The sequence below is a fragment of the Aethalodelphis obliquidens genome, unplaced genomic scaffold (assembly GCF_003676395.1).
Source record: "Aethalodelphis obliquidens isolate GAN/ISIS:26980383/991018 unplaced genomic scaffold, ASM367639v1 scaffold1, whole genome shotgun sequence".
Classification (NCBI taxonomy): Eukaryota; Metazoa; Chordata; class Mammalia; order Artiodactyla; family Delphinidae; genus Aethalodelphis; species Aethalodelphis obliquidens.
This window is the reverse complement of record NW_020837945.1, coordinates 15,066,553-15,093,665: the sequence shown is the minus strand read 5'-3', so window position 1 is coordinate 15,093,665 and position 27,113 is coordinate 15,066,553. Positions and strand designations below refer to the sequence as shown.

At 38.3% G+C, this 27,113-nt stretch overlaps 1 protein-coding gene across 1 annotated transcript in view; it reads right to left on the bottom strand.

Annotated features, from left to right (window-relative positions):
• LOC113623593 (glutamate receptor ionotropic, kainate 1-like) overlaps positions 1–27,113 on the bottom strand; it is a 77,997-nt gene that overhangs the window by 28,915 nt on the left and 21,969 nt on the right. The window contains exons 3-6 of the mRNA XM_027113092.1: positions 19,949–19,977; positions 18,249–18,416; positions 14,362–14,619; positions 3,735–3,916 (exon numbers count right to left, since the gene is read on the bottom strand). Of these exons, the coding sequence (XP_026968893.1) occupies positions 3,735–3,916; positions 14,362–14,619; positions 18,249–18,416; positions 19,949–19,977 (637 nt within the window). The remainder of the gene's footprint in view (positions 1–3,734; positions 3,917–14,361; positions 14,620–18,248; positions 18,417–19,948; positions 19,978–27,113) is intronic.

Sequence of the window (27,113 nt, the reverse complement as noted above, 5' to 3'; positions counted from 1 at the left end):
TTCCAGCAGCCACTCCCTTGGGAGAACCATACTCAGAGTGAAGGTGCAAGTGCGGTGGATGGTGAGCCATCAGTGGGAAGACAGAGGGACGTGGGGGGTGTGGGAGTGAGGAGGGGCTGGGGACCTGGGATTTCCACATTAAAGACAGGCTAAGGAGAGATCAGCATCCTCTAAAAGCAGCAGGATGCCTGCTGGGAGGTGATGCATGGACAGGGAGAGATGAAGACATGCAGTGACCTGACGGGTCCCATGTGGGGGCTGTTGGTTTTTGGGGCCACTCTCAGACTGCAGAAATTCACGAAGACCATTTCTTGTTATAAGAGCCGTGCTCCCCTGTAGCCTAATCAAGTCTTGACATTTGAATTTCTAACTAATTTGGGGGAAATAAATTTTCAGATTCTCATCATATAGTACTTGTTAAATATGAATAGAAATAATCACTTTGCTGAAGTGATTATCATGCCCAAGAATAATTGTAGACTTTTCCCCAATTTTTACTTTTAGATAAATGTCAAATATCTTCTTTAAAGTGCATTTGATTTATTTTTTCTTAAGAATCATTAAAAAGTAGTAAAATATGATGAAGGTGCAGGGAAGTACAGGGAAATAATGGGAAATGTGCATGAGGAGAAAGATACGTTGACCTGGCAGAGAAAATTTTCTCAGCAGTGATTTTAGTCACCAAAGAAGTAAAAGCTATTAATACTAATTTCATCTAAAGGAGACCAGCAGCGAGTGGTTGTGTTTTCCCCAGACATTTCTGGAAGCCTAGTTCAGAATGGTTATCCATTATGAAATGGGGGCCCGTTATGGTAAAGTAGGCATTCAGGATCTGAGATCACAGGGCAGGCTGGCTATTCAGAGAATGACCTTGTATGAGGCACTTAACCTATCTGAGCTTCAGTTTTCTCAGCTCTGAAGTGAGAATACCAAATTTACTTCAGGATAAACTGAGATGACATACAGGGTGCGAGACACCATCTTTGGTACCTCAGTAAAAGATATAAGTCTCTTTCCTTCCTTTCTTTCTCTCAGGAGAAAGGGTGGTTGAGCAGTGGCTGGCAACAGGACCCTGAACTCCTGAACCCTCAGACTCCCTAGAGACACTCCGCAGACAGATTCAGGAAAGGTCTCTGAAAGAGTTTCTACATGTTGTTGTCCAGGACTAATGAAGCAAGTTAAAATGGAATCACACAGAGTACTAGTGTCTCATCTTGACTAGAAAAGAAAGTCCTATGGTCTTCATTATAACTTTTCAAACCATAAGAGCCTCTTGGAGGTCCAAATGAAGCCCATTAAGCCAACCTGGATCCTTTGCTGTGATTTCACAATGAGCAACAGTTCTTTCACATGCAGTAAGGTAAGGGTTTCATGCTGGTAGCTTTTAAAAAAGTTCTCCACCCCTCCCAATCTTTTCAGATCATGGGTCTAGAACAAAGAGAGGATGAACAGTCTTTGAGTCACTTCCCCCAAGCTTCACAGCCAATCGTACCATTCACGTGATTAGGAAAAGCAAACACAAGATAAAACATGGTAAGACAGGATGGAGAAAAATGTTTGTGCCAATGGCTTGTGCAAAGTGGAACTAATCCTACTTCTCTTTGCCCCTGCCAGACATTTCTTGAGAGGGCTTCTCTTAGATGATTTCCTGTGTCTTTTTGTTTTTTTTTTTTTATTTCTAATTTTCCTTTGAATGATATAATCTCCATGCCACAAGGAAAGAACAACTTACATCAAAGGAATTTTATATCCACATTTATCAAAATACAGGAGAAACTCTAGCAGCCCCTGCCCATGGCCATCAGGCACTTCCCTTGCCTATTCCAAGCCTGCCCTTTGGGAGAGATATGACCAGTTATGTGAGCCAAGTGGATTTCTAACTAAGAGAATCCTCATCAGCAAATCATTCTCTTAAATGTAACAGAAGTCCCTAGATTCTGTTAAGAAAGACTCTTGGGAAGGGATACTTCTTGGCATTTTGAGGGCTATGCATAAAATCTGGGTGTTTTTCTCATTTCTGGCCCACACTCCATTACACACTTTAATGACTGTATTAAATTCTCAGATGAAGCCTTAAGATAAAGAGAAGCTGATGATATTTATTCACCTTTCAAGTTCTTTAGTTGCTGACATCACTGCAGCATGCTTGCTTTCTTTACTGAGAGGTACTTATAATATCTAAAGACTTGTTAATGCAACTATAGTCTAGAAGTAAGTAACATATAGTTTGCCTAACTGGAGAAGCAACGTGTCACTGTGGAGAAAGCATCAGATGGGATAAAGGAGGTTCAGTGCCCGTTCCTGGCTGTGTCGCTCTGGGAAAGTTATTTTATCTCCTATAAAGTGAGAGGATTAGCCTTGATGACGTCTACGATTGTTTGCAACCACAATTTAAAATATGTTCTATGACTCAGTGGCTTCTGAGAAATGCCCTTCCAGTGTGAGATATAGCACTAGAGAGTCAGGCTGGATGACTGAGCCCAGAGAGCTCTTCTAAGTGACTCAGAAACACACAGTTCTGCATTTGTATGGAGGGGTTGGTCTACTTGTGAAATTAGTGCCCATTACCAGTCAACCCAACAGTACACCCCAGACATTTTAAACTAGGGAGTGTAATAACACCTTGTGTCATTTTGGGTAAGAACATTGCCTCATGCCACAGTAACCACTTAAATATAGAGAGGCACCCATTAGGCCAAGTAAATATAACCTGGCTATTTTATTCCTACTTTCCCCAAAATTCAATTCCCTGATTTTTTATTAGTGCTTCTATTTTAAACATCTGGCTTGCCTCTCCCATTGTCTCTGTTTATGCTAGAGTTTCTCAGCCTCAGGACTATTGGCATTTTAGGCTATGTAGTTCTTTGTTGTGGGGTGGGGGGGATCCTGTGTCTTATAGGATGTTTAGCAGCACCTCTAACTGCTAGCTGTCAGTAAAATGCCACCATCCCCAATACGACACCAGAAATGTCTCTGGACATTGACAGAAGTTTCCGAGGGGGTGAAATCACTCTGGGTTGAGAACCACGAGTCTAGGTTTAATCTTTTTTAAAATTTATTTTTAATCTATTTTTTATTTTGATTCTGAGTTTTCTTTCTTAGACATAAGACCAGTGCTATATCCTGAAGTGCCCAGAAAGTATTAACACTGTTGTTATCATTCTTAATGTTATTAAGATCTTTCATTTATATAAGATTTCACAATTTATTGTTTCCACCCACATTACCCGTGGAGATTAATGCATGGCAGCTCATTGTCTGTAATAAATTAGAAGAGAGAAGCATCTTTTCCATGACTCTCTCCATGCCCCTTTTTCACTGTGCTTGGAATCTTGCATGTTTGACAAAAGAGGTCTTGCCATGAGGAAGATGTATTTAGGACAAGTAAGGCATTGTGTAAATGAAATCTAGCTTGTTTTTTTCAAAGGACATAAAAGAGGAGATGATTAATCAACTTGAAATGATACTCTTCTCCTCTCAATCTCTGCTGGCAGGATCTATATATCTCCGAGTATGTACACAGGACCACACATCTACAACTACATACGAACAGGTGGCTTCAAAGAGGTCTGAGCCCTATGACTCTTTAAAAGGGTTCTGAAATCTGCAATCTTCAGCCTAAAGTGGACTGCTGGCATTTTATCATGCTGCACTAAGTGAAAGCAGATGGCATGTCTGAGAAAGATAAACGAACTCATCTCCCAGTATTTTCACCTCCTTCTTACCCCTCTTACCTGCTTAAGGATTTCAGCGGCTGTTTCATGTGAACAATCAAATATCACATAGAACTCCTTGCCTTTCTTCATCTCCTTGAGTAAAGGCTTGGCATCTTTATTCCCAGAGGGCAGCTGGCGGATTTTGATTTTAATGTTATATCTGGAGGGAGCTTTGATGAGCTCTTGCAGACGAATGAGACCTAGAAAATGACATTCAATCATGCAACAAACTGTTCTGTCCAAAGTATGTTTATTGCCATTTATAGGCAAACTCATATAATTCCCAAAATGTATCAAGACACCATCTACCTAAAGGTTACATTATTGACTTCTCATTTGTCATTCCTCTTTCTATGAAATTCCTCTTTCTATATGGATTATACTGTATTTTCCTTTTGTGGGTATGTGTGGCTGGAAGCACAATTTTCCCAAGAGGATTCTGAATTTTTTAGAATGCAACTGTCCTCTCCAGCTTTCACCACAAATCTTTAACAAATCAAGTCAATACTGTAAAACTTTTGTAAACAAAAAGTTGCTTGAAGTTTCCAAAGATGCTTTTTGAAATGGATAACACCCATTCACTTTAGAACACTAGAATTTCTTGGGGTTATAAACCTCTGTAAACCTTTCAGCAAGTTTTTATATATAACATACTGTTTACCAGCTAATTGGTTGACTGTTCTATATAATCTTCCAGTTCCTGCCATATAAGCTATTTATAAATGGCTTATTATATTTTCTTTCTAATATAATTGAACATCGTATGGGAAAATACTTTCTTGATTTAAAAGAAAAGACGATAGAATTTTAAAAGATTATGATAATAAGGGCAGAAACAAATTCTTTAAAAATACACCATTGGTAATTGTAGGAAAGTGTATACAGCCAACTAACTTGATGAAGAGTGTTTAATTCACCACAAATATGAATCCACCGAACTGCACCATTTTTTTAATAGAAGTGCTTTAATAGGGCAAGACCAATAGCTATAAAAAGCCTCCATCTTATTTCCCCTAATATTAACTGGTGTTCGCTACACTGCATGATGTTGGCTCTTACTCAAGGACGACCATTGGAAAATTGAATATTTTTTATTACACAGTCTGTGCCTTCAGGATGTGTCAGCTTCAAGTAATCAATAGGAAATATTAAGCTTTGTCACTATTCAGATAGAAATTGTGGCATGCACTGTGCAAGACACAGCATGGATGCCAACTACCTCTGGACTTGATGCACTTTTTTAATTTTCTTGTTTTATTTATTTAGTTATTTGTTTTCCCTAGAAGCTACATTTTTGTGTCTAAGATGTTATAAGATTCCTCTGTACCTTGGGTAGGTGTGGTCCTGAAGTACAGTAAATTTGTAAGCTACTCTTCAGAGTCAAGTGGACCAGGGCAAGGAAGGAAGGAGTTGTAGAACTGTATCAAGATTTAGTGCTCATTATCTTTTTTAAAAAAATTGTATTTATTTTATTTTTGGCTACACTGGGTCTTTGTTGCTGCATGTGGGCTTTTCTCTAGTTGAGGTGAGCGGGGGATACTCTTCATTGTGGTGCGTGGGCTTCTCATTGCGGTGACTTCTCTTGTTGCAGAGCACGGGCTCTAGGCGTGCGGGCTCCAGGCGTGGAGGCTCTAGAGCGCAGGCTCAGTAGTTGTGGCGCACGGGCTTAGTTGCTCCGCGGCATGTGGGATCTTCCCGGACTAGGGCTTGAACCCGTGTCCCCTGCATTGGCAGGTGGATTCTTAACCACTGCACCACCAGGGAAGCCCTCATTATCCTTTTTAATTTCTTTAACATAAAAATAGAAATTGTTAGAATGATAGACTTCCTGGGTTCTTGATTCTTTTCAAATCAACCAATGTGACTGAAGGCTCCCAAGCACCAGTGAGTCACTTGTCCTCTTACTTCCAGAATCACTTGTCCTGAGCAACTGATGAGTCCTAATGGAAGAAAACTGAGCACATGGATTTGTGTATTTGTTAATCCTAACAATAACCCTATGAAGCAAGGGTTATCATCTTCATAATTTCAAGTAAGAAAACCAAGGCTTGGAGCAATTAAGTAACTTACTCAGGGTTACAAAGATAGGAGGAGCTATGGATTCAAATTGCTTGTGAGTCTAGCACTCAGTCTTTCCATGCCTTACAAATCATGCCTTACATCTTTCCATGCCTCACCATCATGCCTTACAAATACAAATTGTTGGTGCTTGAAGGACCAGATATAGCTTTGGATTATTTGATAAGAGAGGTAAAGAGTAGAAAGCGGTACCCATTCTCCTTTCTTCTTTACTCCAGGCTGCTTGTGAGTCTCTCTTGTTTTTATTGTTTGTTTATTTGTTTGTTTGTTTTTTTCCTATCGCCTTCCTGCTTTGCAATCGCTTCCTTTTTTTTTTTTTTTTTTTGAGCATGACCACAAGGGAGATCAACATGGCCTTTAAATAAAATGGGAAAAATATTTAAGAAGTACATTTCATATGCTGCAATGAACTGCTCTTTTGTTCTTTGCTAAATGGAATGTCAATCTTGAAGTTCATTTTCCTATCATGATGACTTAGATGCATGTTAATGGCATTTAAAGTTGAATATATTCTCTCCCTTCATTCATTCACTTTTACGGGAAAACATTTTCTGGATGTTCACTCCATGCCAAGTCCCATCCATGTTAAGGGCTGGAAATATAACATGAACACATCTTGCTTTAAGGTCTGCACAGCCCACAGAAGGAGTTCATCCCATCGAATCTTGTATTATGCATGGGGCATCACTTCTTACTTAATTTGGTAAACTATGACCTGAGGCTGACGGGGGCTGGAGCAACTTGCTCAAGGTTGTGTAAGGCTATCATGTGGCAGATCCAGGGTTTAAAGCTAGTTCCACCTCTGACTCCCCAAGCTAGGGCTCTTTCATCAAATCAGTGGCTCCTCCTGACTTTGAGATTTAAGATCAACTAACTAACTGGCTGAATGACTAACTAACTATATAAATAACTATCTGGATAAATAGAGCAAAAAATTTAAAAAATTTGGACCAGCATAAAACATTCAGCCTTTATTTGGCAAATGAAGCTGTTAATAAACAGGTTCCCTCCTCAAAAAAAGTAACTGTGAGCTTTCACAATTGTTTCACAAAAGAAATTTATTTTAATACCAATAGAGGAGAAAGGAGAAGTCAGTACAAAAGATTAGTTTTTAATTGGACTAAATTTACCTTTCAGAAAAACTCACTACTAAGCCCTAGTTTTCTCTTTTTGTCCATATGCAGGTGAACTGGCCTCAGGAAAGGAGAAGATCAGCAGATTTAAAGGTTACAGACCCAAGATGTAGGAAGAACAAAGAGCAAGAAACAGGGAGGTTTACATTTCTCTTTCGAAGCAATTGTTTGCTTAAAAGAAGCCTTGCTGCCTTCATTAGCAAACATCACACAATTTACAATTAGAAAAGCTTTTTAGTCCACAGGAGACAAAATTTAGAGAAAGCTTTCCCTTTTATTTGCATTTTACAGCAATCCAGCAATCCATTACACTTCATTGTAAAAAGTTAAAACTTGTCTTTAAACAAGTCATTACTTCAGGGAAAGAAAATTGATATAGGCACAATTCCTCACTTTGCTAATGGCCCTCCTGTGTGTGGATGCCAGCCCTGCCAGAGTGACCCAGTGCTTCTAGGATGGGACTCCAATTGCAGAGAATGGTAAGGGTGCATGCAAACCTGGCAATGGTGATGGATTTTCTAGTCCATTGCAGGAGAGACACTTTAAAAATGAAATGCAGAAAAGGAGATAACTAAACAAACCGAATAGAGAGACATTCTACAGTAAAACTGGTATGGACTCTTCAAAAATATCAAGGTCATGAAAGACAAGGGAAGGCCAGACTGTTTTAGACCAAAGGAGACTGAAACGACCTGACAGCTAAATGCAGTGAGTGATCCTGGATTAAAAAAAAAAAAACTGCAATTGGGACAATTAGGGAAACTAGAATATCGTATATATCTATATAGACATTAATATTGATATAGATGTTAAAAACTGTATCCGTGTTAAGTTTCCTGTGTTTGATAACTGTAGTGTGGTTATAAAAAGGAAGGTCCTTGTTCTTAGGAAATATACTCTAATGTATTTAGAGGTAAAATGGTCATGCTGTCTGTCACTTACTTTCAAATCGACAATACTACTACTTGTTGTTGCTGTTGTTATATTGAGAGAAGCAGAGAGCATTAAAGCAAATGTGATCAAATGATGACAACTGCTGAACTTAGATGCAAGATGTACAGAAGTTCATTGTACCTTTCTTGCCATTTTTCTGTAAGTTCAAATCTTTCTTAATAAAAAGACAAAATATGAGCCTCCTGCATCCACTCCCACCTCTAGTAATGCAATTGGAAATTGCACCTTTGGTTTGAAAAGTGCTTGAGAGCAAGGAGTCTGTTTATTTCACATGAGTTTGATCTGGGCTCTGAATGTAAAGATAACATTCAAAAGTGCTCAAATTCTAAACTCTTTCTTTGGCCATCTATCTACTCTGCGCACTCAGATATGACACAGAAAAGTGCTGATTGTATGCACGTAGACTCTGGGAACAGGTGGAGCATATGGAGGAGAAAAAAAGAACATGCTATTTCCAGTAGCTGTTTAAAAATTTCCCTGTCTTCTCCTTAAATAATAATAAACTTTGCTATTTGCATTGCCCCTTTTTATGAAGTATCCTGCATGTCTTATAAACAGCTCAGTAAACCTCAGAATATACCTCTGAGGTGGATAGGTGTCAGTGCTGTTTTACAGTAAGGAAAGTGAGGCACAGTGAGGTTAATTGTTTGGATTGGCCTTGAAAATGAGTTACAGAAGCCAGAAATTGGAAGAGACCTTAAAGGTCAAGCCCCTACTTGATGCATGAATTCCCGCTACACAGCTGCTGCTGAACACCTCTTTGTTCGAGAAATTCTCTACCTCAATTTTTGCAACTCAATCCATTTCTGGACAGTCTTAGTTATATTTAATGAGCAACAGTTTAAAAGAAAAGTACCTATGTTTTCTTGAGTCTTAGTCCAATTCCCTTTTCACTGTACCACAACAGTGGATTTGATGTCATAAAAATGAATGTAATAAACCATTGGGACCCAAAGATAAGATCGCACATTTTAAATGTTAATTTCATCTTCATTTGAACTTGGAAACATGCAAAATGGCATTTCACAAACCTGTTGGTATATTAATGTATCCAAATCTAATAGGATTCTTAAGGGGATCTATATACCCTCCAGAGAGGAGGAAAAAATCAGAACTGAGAAAAGGAGATGGGTAAGTGAGTGAATTACCTGTGGAAATACAGCACTTATAAGTGCAGATCTCCATACATACGATTTTTCAAAAGTGCATCAAAAAAGGCTAAAGACTTCCCAAAAGAAAAATTGTGTTCCTTGATCGCAAAGAACCTCATAGAAGAATCTAGTCAAAATATTTTAGATTAACTATGCTGCATTTAGCTCTATCAGTATGTTTTGGTCCTAAATTCTGGCCAATATCAATGGTAGCTAAAAATAATAAACCACCATGAAATATCTAAAAATTGATTTCCTGAGCAGAACTCTGAAAATTTGATAGGGTTCTGGTCAGGGGACTGGAGTGGGTAAATAGGAAGGGTAAAAAAGAGTAAGCGCAGAAAAAAGTGAACTATAATATATTATCTTGCTGGTGCTGAATGCCAAGGACTTTCCATTCTCCAACTATTTCAGGTGGAATTTTGGGAGGGCATGTGGTAGAGTGTTTTGGCTAGCATGAGTCATCATAACAACACAGAGGTGTGAATTGTGATTGCTAAGGTGAAATGATTCACTTAGTCTTTTACTTGGCACTGATTGTTTACGTTTTGGCTTAATCACCTATGTCAAAATGTTTAATTTTCTTCAAGTCTAAATTTTAGGGCTCGTCAAGATTCTTGGTTCCGAACAATATATTCTTTCTATTTTCTATGGGGAAATGAAGGAAAATATAATAAGCATAACAAATCTAAGTCACTATTTAAATATAGCCCAAAGAGTAGCTATTGCACTTATTTACGGGGTGGTTGAGCATATTAAATGAGTTAATTATATAAAATAACTATAACAATGCATGGCAATCAGTCAGCACTTCAAGAATTTAGTTATTGTGATTTTTGTGGTTGTCATTTTTCTTGGGTTTTCTTTCTGGATTTAATGTTTCTTTCAATCACTGACATTTTTATGTATATTAATCTTATCTCAAATGAATCCTCATTGTAAAGCTTTGAGACTATGTTTTAAGTAAGTGACAGATAATAGTTCTTTATGGCAGGTTGCATTTTATAAATCTCATGGCTCTGGTGAATTGAGAAAAATGATTTAAGGCAACCATGGATGAAAAAATCCCTCTTAAGTACTATGTGTTATGAACACATCTGGCTGCAGCTCACTTCTCTGATGGCCTCATCTAGTCCCATGTATATGCTGAGGACCCTCAATTTTATTTTTTTTTTTTGTTTTTTTTTTTTGTTTTTTTTTTTGCAGTACGCGGGCCTCTCACTGTTGTGGCCTCTCCCATTGCGGAGCACAGGCTCCGGACGCGCAGGCTCAGCGGCCATGGCTCACGGGCCCAGCTGCTCCGCGGCATGTGGGATCTTCCCGGACCGGGGCACGAATCCGTGTCCCCTGCATCGGCAGGCGGACTCTCAAGCACTGCGCCACCAGGGAAGCCCAGGACCCTCAATTTTGTATCCCCAGCCTACACCACATTCCTGAACTCTAGAGTCATATATTAACTGCCTACTCATTGCCTCTTTTTGGATGTCTAGTAGACATTGCAAAATCAAACTTAACATATTCATGACTGAACTCCTGATAGCCTTATTTCTCCAAACTATGTCCATTTATCCGTTTCCCCATCTCAGGCAATGGCAACTCCATCTTTTGGCTCAGGCCAAAAAGCTTAGGGTCATCTTTGACTCCTCTATTTTTCTCACTCAGCCTCCACCCCTCAGAGAATTATTCCAGCTCAACATCAAAATATTTCCAGAATCTGACCATTTCTTACTCCTCTGTTGCTATCACCTCATCTCTTGCCTTGATTTCTCTAGTAGCCTCCAATTTTATGCTTCCCTCTCTATGACATTTTATTAATACAAGGGCCAGAGTGATCTTTTTATGGTATAAATCTGATCATGTCACTCCTCTTCTGAAAACTCTCCAATGTCTTCCCATTTCATGAGGAACAAAAGCTCTTCCAATAATCTACAAAGCCCTCCATGATCATGAAGACCCTCCTCTCTGACCCCACCACCCTTCCCCTCTCAGTCTGATCCAGTCACACTGGCTTCCTTGTTTGTTGTAAATAAAGGTTTATTGGAACACAACATACCTGTTCATTTATATTTTGCCTGTGGCTGTGTTCTTGCTACCTCAGCAGAGTGGGATAGTTGTGATCAAGACACTATGGCACATGAAGCTTAAGCTATATAGTATGTAACCCTTTTGAGAGAAAAGCTTCCTGGTCCCTGCCCTACAAAATCAGCTATGGCTACATTTCACTAAGATTAGCCTTGAGAAAGCAGAAACTGTTGAATATTCTCCACACTGCATTTGGTGCTCAGCTTCTCAGCTCTTTTTGAAGAGTGTGAAGGGATAGAAGCCAGGCTTCCACCAGGGGTCTAAAGAAGCAGAGGGGATGAACAACGAGCAGTGATTTCGCATTGCCTAGGGTCACCTCTGAATGAGGGAGTCAGAGAGAAGTAGATGACTGATGGGAAGAATATCCAGGCACCAGAGAGAGAGCTGTGAGGCAAAACTCCCTCCGGGGTCTTCTCTGGTGGCGCAGTGGTTGAGAGTCCGCCTGCTGATGCAGGGGACACGGGTTCGTGCCCCGGTACGGGAAGATCCCACATACCGCGGAGCGGCTTGGCCTGTGAGCCATGGCCGCTGAGCCTGCGCGTCCGGAGCCTGTGCTCCGCGACGGGAGAGGCCACAACAGTGAGAGGCCCGCGTACGGCAAAAACGAACAAACAAAAATAACAAACAAACAACAACAAAAAAAACTCCCTCCGACAGTTCTCTAGGGTCTTTCTACATTTGCTCTTCCAGAGGACAGAATTCTGCCTGCTAGTATTTAGTGATTTGGATTTTGTCCTTAGAGACATGCACAGTGCTCCCCTTGACTTCAATGGGAGTCAAGGACCATTTGGTCCCTTAGACATCTGCGCTGGCTTCAGGTTATTTCACAAACTCCTAAACAAATCCCAGTAAAGTGCTCTTTAATGGGTAGTTAATTCTGGTGTAAGAGCAGGTGCTGAGCACACCTAAGTCCTTTTTTTTCCTTCAGGTTTAGTAAGTTTTCTTTTTATGACTTGATAATTACTGCAACCAAAACCCTGAGTCAAGCAGTATTAAACCCACTCATAGTCAAAAGATGTCTTCTTCTATTGATCTCAGTTGACCTGTTTACTCTCTGGGTTCCAATTTCATGGCTCAATTGATTATTCATTTACATTTTTAATGTCTTTGGGAGTAAAATCATTTTAACATGAATCGTCTCTAACTTAATGGGCAAAATACAGACTCATTTGGATTGTCAATTTCAGCAAGTATATATTGAGCAACTGAGTTCAGGTGAACTTAACAAGGATGAAAGGAGATTTCAGTTTCTTGTAAAAGGTAATAGAAATGATAGTTTGAATTTCCTCTTATGCAAAATGGCTGTCAACTATGGGTACTCACTTAAAATCAAAAGGGTGGTTAGGACATCAACTTTTATGTTATCCTTTTGCAAATTATAATTTTTCTAAATACAATTATGCTCACACCTTTAGTTGAACTCTTTCTTAAATTAAATCCAGATGCCTCAATATTATTCATTGATTTGTTTTCCTTTTAGATGGCCTGGCATTGCTGGAACTGGTAGAAATAGTGAGAGAAAATTATGCTATAGAGTGTACTACATAATGAGAAATAGTATTATTTTATTAACTCGTGGAATTCTCTATTTACAAAGGTAGACAACATGGAAGGCCTTACCATACCTATATATAATATCTATATTTTAAGGCTCTTTAAATATACTTATGGAGTTCCTTTGATAATATATTTTCTTCCTTCACAGCAAGCAAGTGCAGCTCTAAAAATACGACTATCCTTCCCAGTAGGACTGTTTTGAATATAATATTTATAAATTATATATACAATCACCTACCTTCACTTCTTTCTCAAATGAGATGAGATATAAGAAAATACATAAATGTATAATTCCAATCACAATAGTCACTTTTACCTGACAGTTTAAAATGGAAGCAGGATTTAGTGCCAAATAGAGGAGGCTCACTATTCATCCTCTGAGGAACAGTAAATGCTAGTGCTTGGTGGAAATGAGTGAAAAAAATGAAATACTATTAAAAAAGTTCAAAAGTGCTTTGCTTTGTTAATTTTCACTGATAATTTTATTAGTCTTTTTACCAAATGTGTAGATTAAGGAAAGGAGCTAATTTCAATTCTTGAAGAAAAAATATTCAGAAAGTAAACAGTACTATGTTAGGTAGCAGATTATAAAAATAAAAAGATAAAATTCCAACTTTTTGGAATTCCTAGTCTCAAAAACATTTAAGCAGATAATTGAAGCATGTGATATAATGCTTATATTTACACCCTGCTACTAATTCCTAATGTCGTCTCAGTGAGCTTTAAAAAGAAATGATATTTGGGTGTGATCATGGAGAATGAGGGAGCTTATCACCTTGGGGGTTATGTGGAGGATTATCCAAAGTTAGGGGCCAGCCTCAGAAAGAAAGAGTAGGGATGGACTTGGGGGTATTTAAGAAGTGATGTAACAGTACAGGGATGTAGAGCAGCTGGTGCCTGGGTTAATGGAGATGAAAATGATTAGATGGTGAAGAGCTTTAAATTAGAATTGGACTTTCCTATGTGGACAATGAAGAGTCACTGGAAGAATTTAACTGAATAAAAGGGATCTGGAACTCCAACAAACCTCAAAATGTAAACAGGAGGCAAAGGGGGAAGGCGCCAGTGAGAGAAACTTCAAATGGGAGAGAGTCAGAGAAATGTCTAGTGAGGCGCTGAGCACCCCATGTCTGTCCTGCATCCTAAAATAAGCAGACAGAACAAAGCAAGCTTCACTAAGGGCTCATTACTGGGGTTCATAGTCCTTTTCGCATGAAATGGTCAGATTTTATTGATACAACCTCTAACATTATTCCTCTGTGTATGTACTTTAGAAACTTTTCAAGGCATTAATGCAGCTACTTATTGAATTGGAATCATACTTCATGGTCAATTTCAAACTTTCTCTGCATTATTTAAGAATGGAGTCGTGGTCAGTCTTAACAGAGTTGGATACATTAAATTACATCTTTAATATTCAGATTGGATTACAACATATATTAATAAGGTGATATTTCTTTTATAAAAGTGCCTTAAGTTTGATGATGAATGGGTCATCAGAAAGGGTCAACTCACCAAAAGGAAAAGGAATTAGCTACACATGGCATTTCCCAATTAGAAAACTCAATTAGCTTCATATAAAATAACATGTTCATGAACTCTGCCTGATGAGTCAAGACCTGTAGCAAATTCTGGTTCCCTTTTTCCAGACCAGACATGGCCATGTGAGGGCTTGTGTGAGTCCCATACCTGTGCTGTCTTCATACACCACAGTCACTGTTTTCCAGTTGTAGTAGAGGACCAGATCCAGGACCGCTCTGCTGATAGCTGCATAATCTGGGTAGAGGTTGACGTAAAACAGGTCTTTGTTGTCCACTGAAGGGTGTTTCCAGCGAGTCTGTACATGTGGAACTTCGAGAGCATTGCAAATAGACTGCACAGCACTGACAGAGGAGCTATGGGAAGGGCCAAAGAGAGCAGCCACACCAAGAGCCAGCTGGTCACATGCTGATGTCCACAGACAAGGAGGGGGTGGAGAGGGAAAGCAGGGAAGAGGGGAGAGAAAGAGAGAGTTCTGTGAATTTAATCTTCCCTTTCATGGTTCCTCCTTATTTTCGCTATTGGAAACTATTATCCACTCTCCATCTGTATGCTGAGGAAATATGCTTCATCCAGCTTCCAATATTCCTGAGATACTAAATATTAGAGATGTAAATGGAGAAATGATTAGCAACACATCACAAGGCCAATTTTCTGCAAACAAAAATGAGCTGTTGGTCTCACTTCATTACTTTTTTTTTTCTTTTTAATTTGGTCATGCCACGCGGCATGTGGGATCTTAGTTCCCCAACTAGGGATCGAACCCCCAGCCCCTGCATTGGAAGCATTGAGTCTTAACCACTGGACTGCCGGGGAAGTCCTCATTTCATTACTTTTAATCAGATGGAGTCTAAATCTCTTGCTTGGTGTGGTGTTACCCAGAAGCACTCAGAGCTATTCTTTAAGCCATTTGCCAAGTGAATGTCATAAAAATCAAGTTCTGTCATCTGGCAATGTGGCAATGAAGGTATTAATGGGTCAGAGAATTCAGAAGACTCTCTGGGTGGCTGCAGAGTACTTTAGTTCCAGTCCTTCCCAAAACTCAGAAAGGAGGTCCAGGATATTGAAAAATTGCTAAAGAATGTTAAGTGATACTGATAGCTAATTAATTATAGAATAATAGATTAGCATAGCTTAAAGGGATCTTAGAAGACATTTTCTCCAACCCACTAATGTCATAGGCAATGAAGTGAGTCAGGGCCACTGGACAGTGGCAGAACTGACCAAAGCCCAGGGACCCAGCTCAAGGACAGGCTTCTTTCTATTTCAATATCAGCCAACATGTACACAAAAATTAATTTTTAACATTTATTTATTTTTTGCATTATAAGATTATATACACACATTGAGATAATTTAGAATATTGAAAAGTATAAGGAAGAAAAAAGGCTCTGAAATTCCATCACTGGGATATCTATTCATAGTTTGGTGTTCTAATTTATTAAAAAATTGAACATGATATAGATACAGTTTGATACATTGCTTTCTGTATTTAACACTAAGTTTAATGCTAAAAGCACACCCTTTCCCCTAAGTCATCACAAATTCTGCAAAAGTATATTTTTAGTGTCATAGAATAGCCTAATCCATGAGTATGTCATTACTTATTTAACTAGTCCTATGATACTGAATATTTAAGCTGCTCCTAATTTTTGGTTATTATAAGTAATATTATAAGCACTTATCTTAGTTCTTATATTTTTCTCTAAATTTTACATTATTTTCTTTGAGTAGATTGAAATCTGTAATTAAAGGGTATTGATATTTTTAAGTCACTTGATATATATAAACCAAATTTCCTTCCAGAAATGTTGGGACAGATTATCTTCTATGACAATGTAAAATAGTGCCTACTCATTTTATGCTGGCATAAATTTATGCTGGCATTAAATATAAATGTAAAAACATTTCAAATTTACATTTTAATTGTAGTTTAAAGGGATTTGGAACTGCCAAGAAACAATAGTTGAATATTTGAATTAAATAATAACAAAATATTTAAATGAAATTGTCAATTTTTATCATAATGCCATCATACAAATAAAAATAAGTATAAAAATTATATGGCTTTGTCAAAATTATCTGACTTGATTTAGAGAGAAAAATTAATAAGTAATATTTGAGAGCCATATTTCAAATATCTGTGGGACAGCAAATGTTCACAAGGAACTTTCTGACACTGTGCTCTTCGGTACTGAATTATCACATGAGGTATGAAGACATAACTTTCTGTATTAAGTGCTAGAAGTGAAAACTGTCCTCAGAAGCTCATTTTCTGGATGTGCTTTCATTGGTTAGCAAGAAAAAATGAGGGCATGAAAGTATATGAACTATTACTTCATCTAGAGTAGGCGGTGGATTGAGATTCCTGCTAATATTTAGCTCTGGGATGCTAATATTACTTGACAAAAAAGCAATCCTTTTGAATTCTGTTTGCCAGCAAATTACCAGTTTTAAGAAGTTTTGGGAGTGTTTAATTTACAAGTATGGCAGGTACTTCAGGTCACAAAAACGCTTTGGATTTTAAATGTGGTTGGCTTTCTGGGGTATTTATTCAACAATGTTTTGTGTGAGTGTGTGTGTGAGAGAGAGAGACAGAGAGAGAGAGAGAGAGACAGAGAGAAACAGAGAGAGAGAAACAGAAACAGACAGAGACACAGAAAGGGAGATATGGAGAGAGGAAGATAGAGATCTAACACATAGAGATAATTTATGTAAAGATGCCTTGTAAACTTTAAAGTGCTGTATAAACATAGCATTTTATTATTTGTCATAGACAACTCTGACCTGTATAGTACCTACAACTCCATCCATCTTTGAAAATAAAATATTCTTATACTAAGATCATGCCATACAGTAAAAAAAAAAAAAAAAATCATTATACTATTCCATTTTCATCTGTGCTCCCAGGAGAACAAGTTTCACATTTTTTTTTTTTAAGGGACACTAAGAATCTTGCAGAAGAGTCTACTAGGTGCAATCCAAACTGGGTTAATTCTATGTGGAAACAATCAATATTTAGTTACTTAGAAATCAGCATGAACATGGCATTCATTGTATTCCATTTACTTGTGTGTGTTTGATGGGCAAAGCTTTCCTCTAGGAGAGAAAGAGCCTCTCCTATTCTGGGGTGATGTACCCACACAAACTCCTGTATGGAGGTCCAACAACTCCCTAGTTAGAGGCCAGCCTTCAAGCATGTCAAATGTGGCTTCAAAGAGTCATCTTGGAAGTGTCTGAAGGATGTGCAAACAAGCCCCACCCTTCCAATGACTCTTTCCATGAGACAAACCTTGCAGCCTGCGTACAAATTAGATTACTTTTTAGGAACTTGTCTTCTTTTCAGATGCAAAAGGGAATCAAATGCAGAGATTGTTCTCCTAGGTTTAATTTTCTTTGACCCCAAGTCCCTTGCTTGCTTGATTGCTTGTACCGTTCCATTAATTTTTTTCTTAATTTTTTCCTTTTTTAAAATTGACATATAATCAACACATAACATTATAACATTTCAGGTGTAAAACATAATGATTCAATGTTTATAATCTTCACATTTCTATGATCTGTGGAAAGGGGTTAGAAAATTATTTGAGAGGATGGTAGGTAAACCCAGTAGCTCACAACCTGTTAAGATTCAGGTTGTGAATTCTGTGTGTTGTGGGCATTTCCACATGCTAATTGCGTATGACCTTCCACAAAGTTTTATTTGACTGCACTGTACAATTTCATGGTGGTGTCTCAGCCTCAGGAAGGAAAAAACAGATCAAGCTTGACATTTTCCATTCTCAGCTGAACCAGTTAATCATAGAGTGGAGGGCACTGAAGGCTAAGCTAATCAGAAAGGCCCAGAAAACAGAGCTAGGCAACATCCATTAGGATGGTTCAGATTGTACTGGACAGTGACATCTTGCACCAAAAGTTCCTGCAAACCCATTTGCACAGAGATGTCCACTTTGAAAAAGAGCAGGTAGCAAAAAGAAGTTGACTTGTAGAGCAGACATATCACCCAAAGAAGCTTTTAAAAGTGTGAAAATAGTTACCTCTCCGTGAGGCTTCAAAACTATCAAAAAGGTTAATTCTCTGAATGTCATAGGTTAATGTGGTGTTAGGCATCAGGGTTCGATTTCTGTTAATGCTGGTGACTGCAAACTTGAACGCTAATTCTTCAACATTAACAGGTTCATTTTCCATAGTTTCAAAAATTCCTCCTGCAGAAGCAAAAGAGATGCATGAGAAGCATTAGTTACATTATTCATGTGCATTTTTCAAAAAGAAGAATATAAATGATACAAACAAAAGACCCCAAAGAATAAAAGCAGGAATGGTCAGAACAGATCCCAAAACCAGTGTTAAAAGTTAAGTGTATCAGCATGTGTCAGATGCAGATAAAATTTCATACATGTGCTTAAGATTTCAAATCCAATACTGGACTGTGTAATACCTATCAGACGGTGAATGAACTCTAAATATTTACTACCATGTAAAGTATGACTGATAATATGGTGGAGGATGATTTTCTACCGTTTGGACATGAATCACTCTGTGGTTGACCTAAGCACAATTTCAGTTTTATCCTGGTAGGATCATCCTTCCTTAGAATGAAACTCCTGCTATTCAGAAGCAGACATTCTAGACTCCAGAAGCATCATGCAGAGTTGAGTAGAGTCAAAATGAGTCATATAGGCATTTTTTTCAAATGAAAATATCTCTTCTTCTTTGTGGCTCAGAATTCTGGGGTCATATGCTAGAACTTTCCAAAGTGCATGGGCAGATTCAAAAAACTATGTTCTACATTTGTTTTGTTTTGTTTTGAGAAACTGGTCCTGCCCCAAAGCAAACCTGTATCCTGTCTCTGGAGAAATAAATTCCCCCACTCAACAAACACATGCATTAAGCCTCTGATATCTTAAAAATGAGGACCTCCACAAGCAACAATACAAAGTATCAGCACCTAAAGCCTCATCAGAGAATTCAGCTCTGGCTTTGTTGTTGACAGAAGCAATTTAAGTATTATTAACTGCATATTCTTAATGTACTTTAAGAGCTCTCCTGGGATTATCAACAGAAACAGAACATACAGTAGAGGCTCTTAGCTGGCCTCTGCTTAACTTACTCCTTGATTGACCAATAAACCTCATTTTCTTTGAAAAAACATATGAATTGGTGTCCATAGAATGCTGAATACTTATAACTAGTAGATTACTTTCATCTACTATCACCACTGAGTGATTCCTTACCTAAGGCCAGTTGTAGGATTTTAGCAAACTTATATATGTTAGATTGGTTTGCGAGCGCTTCAAGTTTTCCCTCCACTCAAAAAAAAAAAAAAAAAAAAAAAGATAAGGGAGCTTCAAGATGGTGGAAGAGTAAGACACAGAGATCACCTTCCTCCCCACAAATACATCAGAAATACATCTACATGTGGAACGACTCCTACAGAACACTTACTGAACGCTGGCAGAAGACCTCAGACCTCCTAAAAGGCAAGAAACTCCCCCGCGTACCTGGGTAGGGCAAAAGAAAAAACAGGGACAAAAGAATAGGGACAGGACCTGCGCCTCGGGGAGGGAGCTGTGAAGGAGGAAAGGTTTCCACACACTAGGAAGGTCCTTGGTGGGTGGAGACTGTGGGTGGCAGAGGGGGGAAGCTTCGGAGCCGCAGAGGAGAGCGCAGTAACAGGGATGCGGAGGGCAAAGCGGACAGATTCACGCACAGAGGATCACTGCGGAATAGCACTCACCAGCCCGAGAGGCTTGTCTGCTCACCCGCCAGGGCGGGCGGGGCCTGGGAGCTGAGGCTTAGGCTTCGGAGATCAGACCCCAGGAAGAGGACTGGGGTTGGCAGCGTGAACACAGCCTAAAGGGGCCTAGTGCGTCACGGCTAGCTGGCAGGGAGTCTGGGAAAAAGTCTGGACCTGCTGAAGAGGCAAGAAACCTTTTCTTGACTCTTTGTTTCCTGGTGCACGAGGAGAGGGGATTAAGAGCGCTGCTTAAAGGAGCTCCAGAGATGGGCGCGAGACGCGGCTATCAGTGCAGACCCCAGAGGCGGGCATGTGATGCTAACGCTGCTGCTGCAGCCACCAAGAAGCCTGTGTGCGAGCACAGGTCACTATCCACACCTCCCTTCCTGGGAGCCTGTGCAGCCCACCACTGCCAGCGTTCCAGTATCCAGGGACAACTTCCCCGGGAGAACGCACGGCATGCCTCAGGCTGGTGCAACGTCACGCCGGCCTCTGCTGCTGCAGGCTCGCCCCGCACTCCGTACCCCTCCCTCCCCCAGGCCTGAGTGACCCAGAGCCCTCAAATCAGCTGCTCCTTTAACCCCGTCCTGTCTGAGCGAAGAACAGATGCACGCTGGCGACCTACAAGCAGAGGCGGGGCCAAATTCAAAGCTGAGCCCCAGGAGATGTGCGAACTAAGAAGAGAAAGGGAAATCTCTCCGAGCAGAATCTGGAGCAGCAGATTAAAGCTCCACAATCAACTTGATGTACCCTGCATCTGTGGAATACCAGAATAGACAACGAATTATCCCAAACTGAGGAGGTGGATTTTGGAAGCAACTATATATATATATATATATATATATTTCCCTTTTTCTCTTCCTGTGAGTATGTATGTGTATGCTTCTATTTGTGATTTTGTCTGTATAGCTTTGCTTTTACCATTTGTCTTAGGGTTCTGTCTGTCCATTTTCTTTCTTTCTTTTTTTTTTTCTGTATAGTTTTTAGCGATTGTTACCATTGGTGGGTTTGTTTTTTGGTGTAGTTGCTCTCTTCTTTCTTTCTTTTTTTTTATTACTTTAATTTTTTTTTTAAGAATTATTTTTACTTTAAGAACTTTTTTAAAAAATTTTATCTTCTTTCTTTCTTTCACTGTTATCTCCCTTTTATCTAAGCTGTGTGGATGAGAGGCTCTTGGTGCTCCAGCCAAGTATCAGGGCTTTGCCTCTGAGGTGGGAGAATAAAATTCAGGACACTGGTCCACAAGAGACCTCCCATCTCCATGGAATATCAAATGCCAAAAATCTCCCAGAGATCTCCATCTCAATGCCAAGACCCAGCTCCACTCAAAGACCAGCAAGCTCCAGTGGTGTACACCGTATGCCAAACAACTAACAAGAAAGAAGCACAATGCCACCCATTAGCAGAGAGGCTGCCTAAAATCATAATAAGGCCACAGACACCCCAAAACACACCACCAGACGTGGACCTTCCCAACAGAAAGATAAGATCCAGCCTCATCCACCCGAACACAGGCACTAGTCCCCACGACCAGGAAGCCTACACAATCCACTGAACCAACCGAAGCCACTGAGACCAGACATCTGAAAAAGAATTCAGAATAATGATAGTAAAGATGATCTAAAATCTTGGAAATAGAATGGAGAAAATACAAGAAACATTTAATAAGGACCTAGAAGAACTAAAGAACAAACAAACAGTGATGAACAACACAATAAATGAAATTAAAAATTCTCTAGAAGACACCAGTAGCAGAATAACTGAGGCAGAACAGATAAGTGACCTGGAAGAAAAAAGGAGAAATAATTACTGCACAGCAGAATAAAGAAAAAAGAATGAAAAGAATTGTGGACAGTCTTAGAGATCTCTGGGCCAACATTGAACTCACTAACAATCAAACTATAGGGGTCGCAGAAGAAGAAGAGACAAAGAAAGGGGCTGAGAAAATATTTGAAGAGATTATAGTTGAAAACTTCCCTAATATGGGAAAGGAAATAGTTAATCAAGTCCAGGAAGGACAGAGAGTCCCATACAGGATAAATCGAAGGAGAAACACACCAAGACACATATTAATCAAAATATCAAAAACTAAACACAAAGAAAATCTATTAAAAGCAGCAAGGGAAAAACAACAAATAACATACAAGGGAATCCCCATAAGGTTACTAGCTGAACTTTCAGCAGAAATTCTGCAATCCAGAAGGGAGTGGCAGGACATATTTAAAGTGATGAAGGGGAATAACCTACAACCAAGATTACTCTATCCAGCAAGGATCTCATTCAGATTTGACGGAGAAATTAAAACCTTTAAAGACAAGCAAAAGCTAAGAGAATTCAGCACCACCAAACGAGCTTTACAACAAATGCTAAAGGAACTTCTCTAGGCTGGAAACACAAGAGAAGGAAAAGACCTACAATAACAAACTTAAAACAATTAATAAAATGGTAATAGGAACATACATATTGATAATTACCTTAAATGTAAATGGGTTAAATGCTCCAAGCAAAAGCCATAGACTCGCTGAATGGATAGAAAAACAAGACCTGTATACATGCTGTCTACAAGAGACACGTCAGACCTAGGAACACATACAGACTGAAAGTGAGGGGATGGAGAAATATATTTCATGCAAATGGAAATCAAATAAAGCGGGAGTAGCAATTCTCATATCAGACAAAATAGACTTTAAAACAAAGACTATTACAAGAGACAAAGAAGGACACTACATAATGATCAAGGGATCAATCCAAGAGAATATACAAAATTTTAAATATATATGTGCCCAGCATAGGAGCACCTCAATACATAATGCAAATACAAACAGCCATAAAAGGGGACATCAGCAGTAGCACAATCAGAGTAGGGGATTAACACCCCATTTTCAGCAATGGACAGATCATCCAAAATGAAAATAAATAAGGACACACAAGCTTTAAATGATACATTAAACAAGATGGACTTAATTGATATTTATACGACATTCTATCCAAAAACAACAGAATACACATTCTTCTCAAGTGCTCATGGAACATTCTCCAGGATAGATCATATCTTGGGTCACAAACAAAGTCTTGCTAAATTCCAGAAAATTGAAATTATATCAACTGTCTTTTCCGACCACAATGCTATGAGACTAGATATCAATTACAGGAAAAAAATCTGTAAAAAGTAAAAACACATGGAGGTTAAACAGTACAATACTTAATAACCAAGACATCCCTGAAGAAATCAAAGAGGAAATGAAAAAAAAATACCTAGAAACAAATGACAATGAAAACATGATGACCCATAACCTATGGGATGCAGCAAAAGCAGTTCTAGAGGGAAGTTTATAGTGATACAATCCTACTTTAAGAAACAAGAAACATCTCAAATAAAAAACCAAACCTTACATCTAAAGCAATTAGAAAAAGAACAACAAAATAACCCCAAAGTGAACAGAAGGAAAGAAAACATAAAGATCAGATCAGAAATAAATGAAAAAGAAATGAAGGAAACCATAGCAAAGATCAATAAAACTAAAAGCTGGTTCTTTGAGAAGATAAAAAAATTGATAAATCATTAACCAGACTCATCAAGAAAAAAAGAGAGAAGACTCAAATCAATAGAATTACAAATGAAAAAGGAGAAGTAACAACTGACACTGCAGAAATACAAAGGATCATGAGAGATTACTACAAGCAACTCTATGCCAATATAATGGGCAACCTGGAAGAGACGGACAAATTCTCAGAAATGAACAACCTTCTGAGACTGAATGAGGAAGAAATAGAAAATATGAACAGACCAATCACAGGCACTGAAATTGAAACTGTGATTAAAAATCTTCCAACAGAAAGCCCAGGACCAGACACCTTCACAGGTGAATTCTATCAAAGATTTAGAGAAGAGCTAACACCTATCCTTCTCAAACTCTTCCAAAATATAGCAGTGGGAGGAACACTCCCAAACACAATCTACGATGCCACCATCACCCTGATACCAAAACCAGACAAAGATGTCACAAGGAAAGAAAACTACAGGCCAATATCACTGATGAACATAGATTCAAAAATCCTCAACAAAACACTAGCAAACAAAATCCAACAGCACATTAAAAGGATCATACACCATGATCAAGTGAGGTTTATCCCAGGAAAGCAAGCATTCTTCAATATAGGCAAATCAATGTGATACACCATATTAACAAATTGAAGGAGAAAAACCATATGATCAGCTCAATAGATGCAGAGAAATCTTTTGATAAAATTCAACACCCATTTATGATTAAAACCCTGCAGAAAGTAGGCATAGAGGGAACTCACCTCAACAAAATAAAGGCCAGGTATGACAAACCCGCAGCCAACATTGATATCAATTGTGAAAAGATGAAACCATTTACACTAAGGTCAGGAACAAGACAAGCTTGCCCACTCGCATCACTATTATTCAACAGAGCTTTGCAAGTTTTAGCCACAGCAATCAGAGAAAAAAAAGAAATAAAAGGAATCCAAATCAGAAAAGAAGAAGTAAAGATTTCACTGTTTGCAGATGACATGATACTATACATAGAGAATCCTAAAGATGGTGCCAGAAAACTACTAGAGCTAAACAATGAATTTGGTAAACTAGCAGGATACAAAATTAATGCACAGAAATCTCTGGCATTCCTATACACTAATGATGAAAATTCTGAAAGTGAAATTAAGAAACCACTCCCATTTATCATTGCAACAAAAAGAATAAAATATCGAGGATTAAACGCACCTTAGGAGACAAAAGACCTGTATGCAGAAAATTATAAGACACTGATGAAAAAAATTAAAGATGATACAAATAAATGGAGAGATATACCATGTTCTTGGAAGAATTAACATTGTGAAACGAAAAAAAACAAAGACAAAAACAAAAAAAAATGAGACTGAAAGTCACAAATATCACAGGCACAGTTATGATTTATGATTATTCTTTCTAAGAAAAAGGACTCGAGTTGGCAGACTCTCATTCAGAAAATTTACTTTGATCCTATTTTGAAAGAATAGTAAATAAATACTCATCTGTAATTTTTAAGTTAAAATAATTTGGTGGATGGGCAATTTCTTTCTTTTTTTTAAAGTTTTGTTATTTATTTATTTATATATTTATTATTTATTATTTATTCCTGGGTCAAAATATATACAAAGTTCTAACGTTTTAAATGGTTATTTATTTATTTTAAACATCTTTATTGGAGTATAATTGCTTTACAATGGTGTTTTAGTTTCTGATTTATAACAAAGTGAATCAGTTTTACATATACATATGTCGCCATATCACTTCCCTCTTGTGCCTCCCTCCCTCCCTATCCCACTCCTCCAAGTGGTCACAAAGCACCAAGCTGATATCCCTGTGCTATGCAGCTACTTCCCACTAGCTATCTATTTTATGTTTGGTAGTGTATATATGTCCACGCCATTGTCCCATTTTGTCCCAGCTTATCCTTCCCCCTCCCCATATCCTCAAGTCCCCTCTCTAGTAAGTCTGTGTCTTTATTCCCAACTTGCCTCTGGTTCTCCATGACCTTTGTTTATTTATTTTTGTAGATTACATATATATGTGTTAGCATACAGTATTGTTTTTTCTCTTTCTGACTTACTTCACTTGATATGACATACTCTAGGTCCATCTACCTCAATATAAATAACTCAATTTCTCTTCTTTTTATGGCTGAGTAATATTCCACTGTATATACATGCCACATCTTCTTTATCCATTCATCTATTGATGGACACTTAGGTTGCTTCCATGTCCATGTCCTGGCTATTGCAAATAGAACTGCAATGAACATTGTGGTACATGACTCTTTTTGAATTCTCGTTTTTTCAGGATATATGCCGAGTAATGGGATTGCTGGGTCATATGGTAGTTCTATTTTTGGTTTTTTAAGGAACCTCCATACTGTTCTCCATAGTAGCTGTATCAATTTACATTTCCACCAATAGTGCAAGAGGGTTACCTTTTCTCCACACCCTCTCCAGCATTTATTTTTTGTAGATTTTTTGAGGATGGCCATTCTGACTGGTGTGAGATGATATCTCATTGTAGTTTTGATTTGCATTTCTCTAATGATTAATGACATTGAGCATTCTTTCCCTTGTTTGTTGGCAACCTGTGTAGCTTCTTTGGAGAGATATCTATTTAGGCCTTTTGCCCATTTTTGGATTGGGTTGTTTGTTTTTTTGATATTGAGCTACATGTGCTACTTGTATATTTTTGAGATTAATCCTTTGTCAGTTGCTTCATTTGCAAATATCTTCTCCTATTCTGAGAGTTGCCTTTTTGTCTTGTTTTTGGTTTCCTTTGCTGTGCTAAAGGTTTCAAGTTTCGTTAGGTCCCATTTGTTTACTTTTGTTTGTATTTCCATTTCTCTAGGAGGTGGGTAATAAAGGATCTTGCTGTCATTTATGTCATAGAGTGTTCTGCCTATGTGTTCCCCTAAGCATTTTCTAGTGTCTGACCTTTCATTTAGACCTTTAATCTATTTTGAGTTTATTTTTGTGTATGGTGTTAGGGAATGTTCTTATTTCATTCTTTTACATGCAGCTGTCCAGTTATCTGAGCACCACTTATTGAAGAGGCTGTATTTTCTCCACTGTATATTCTTGCCTCCTTTATCAACATTAAGGTGCCCATGTGTGCATTGGTTTATCTCTGGGCTTTCTATCCTGTTCCACTGATGTATATTTCTGTTTTTGTGCCAGTACCATACTGTCTTCATTACCGTAGCTTTGTAGTATAGTTTGAAGTCAAGGAGCCTGATATCTTCAGCTCCATCTTTCTTTCTCAAGACTGTTTTGGATATTCGGAGTCTCTTGTGTTGCCATACAAATTGTGAACATTTTTGGTTTTGTTCTGTGAAAAATGCCAGTGGTAGTTTGATAGGGATTGCATTGAATCTGTAGATTGCTTTGTGTAGTAGAGTCATTTTCACAATGTTGATTCTTCCATTCCAAGAACATGGTATATCTCTCCATCTGTTTGTATCATCTTTAATTTCTTTCATTAGTGTCTTATAATTTTCTGCATACAGGTCTTTTGTCTCCTTAGGTAAGTTTATTCCTAGATATTTTATTCTTTTTGTTGCAGTGGTAAGTGGGAGTGTTTTCTTAATTTCACTTTCAGAATTTTCATCATTAATGTATAAGA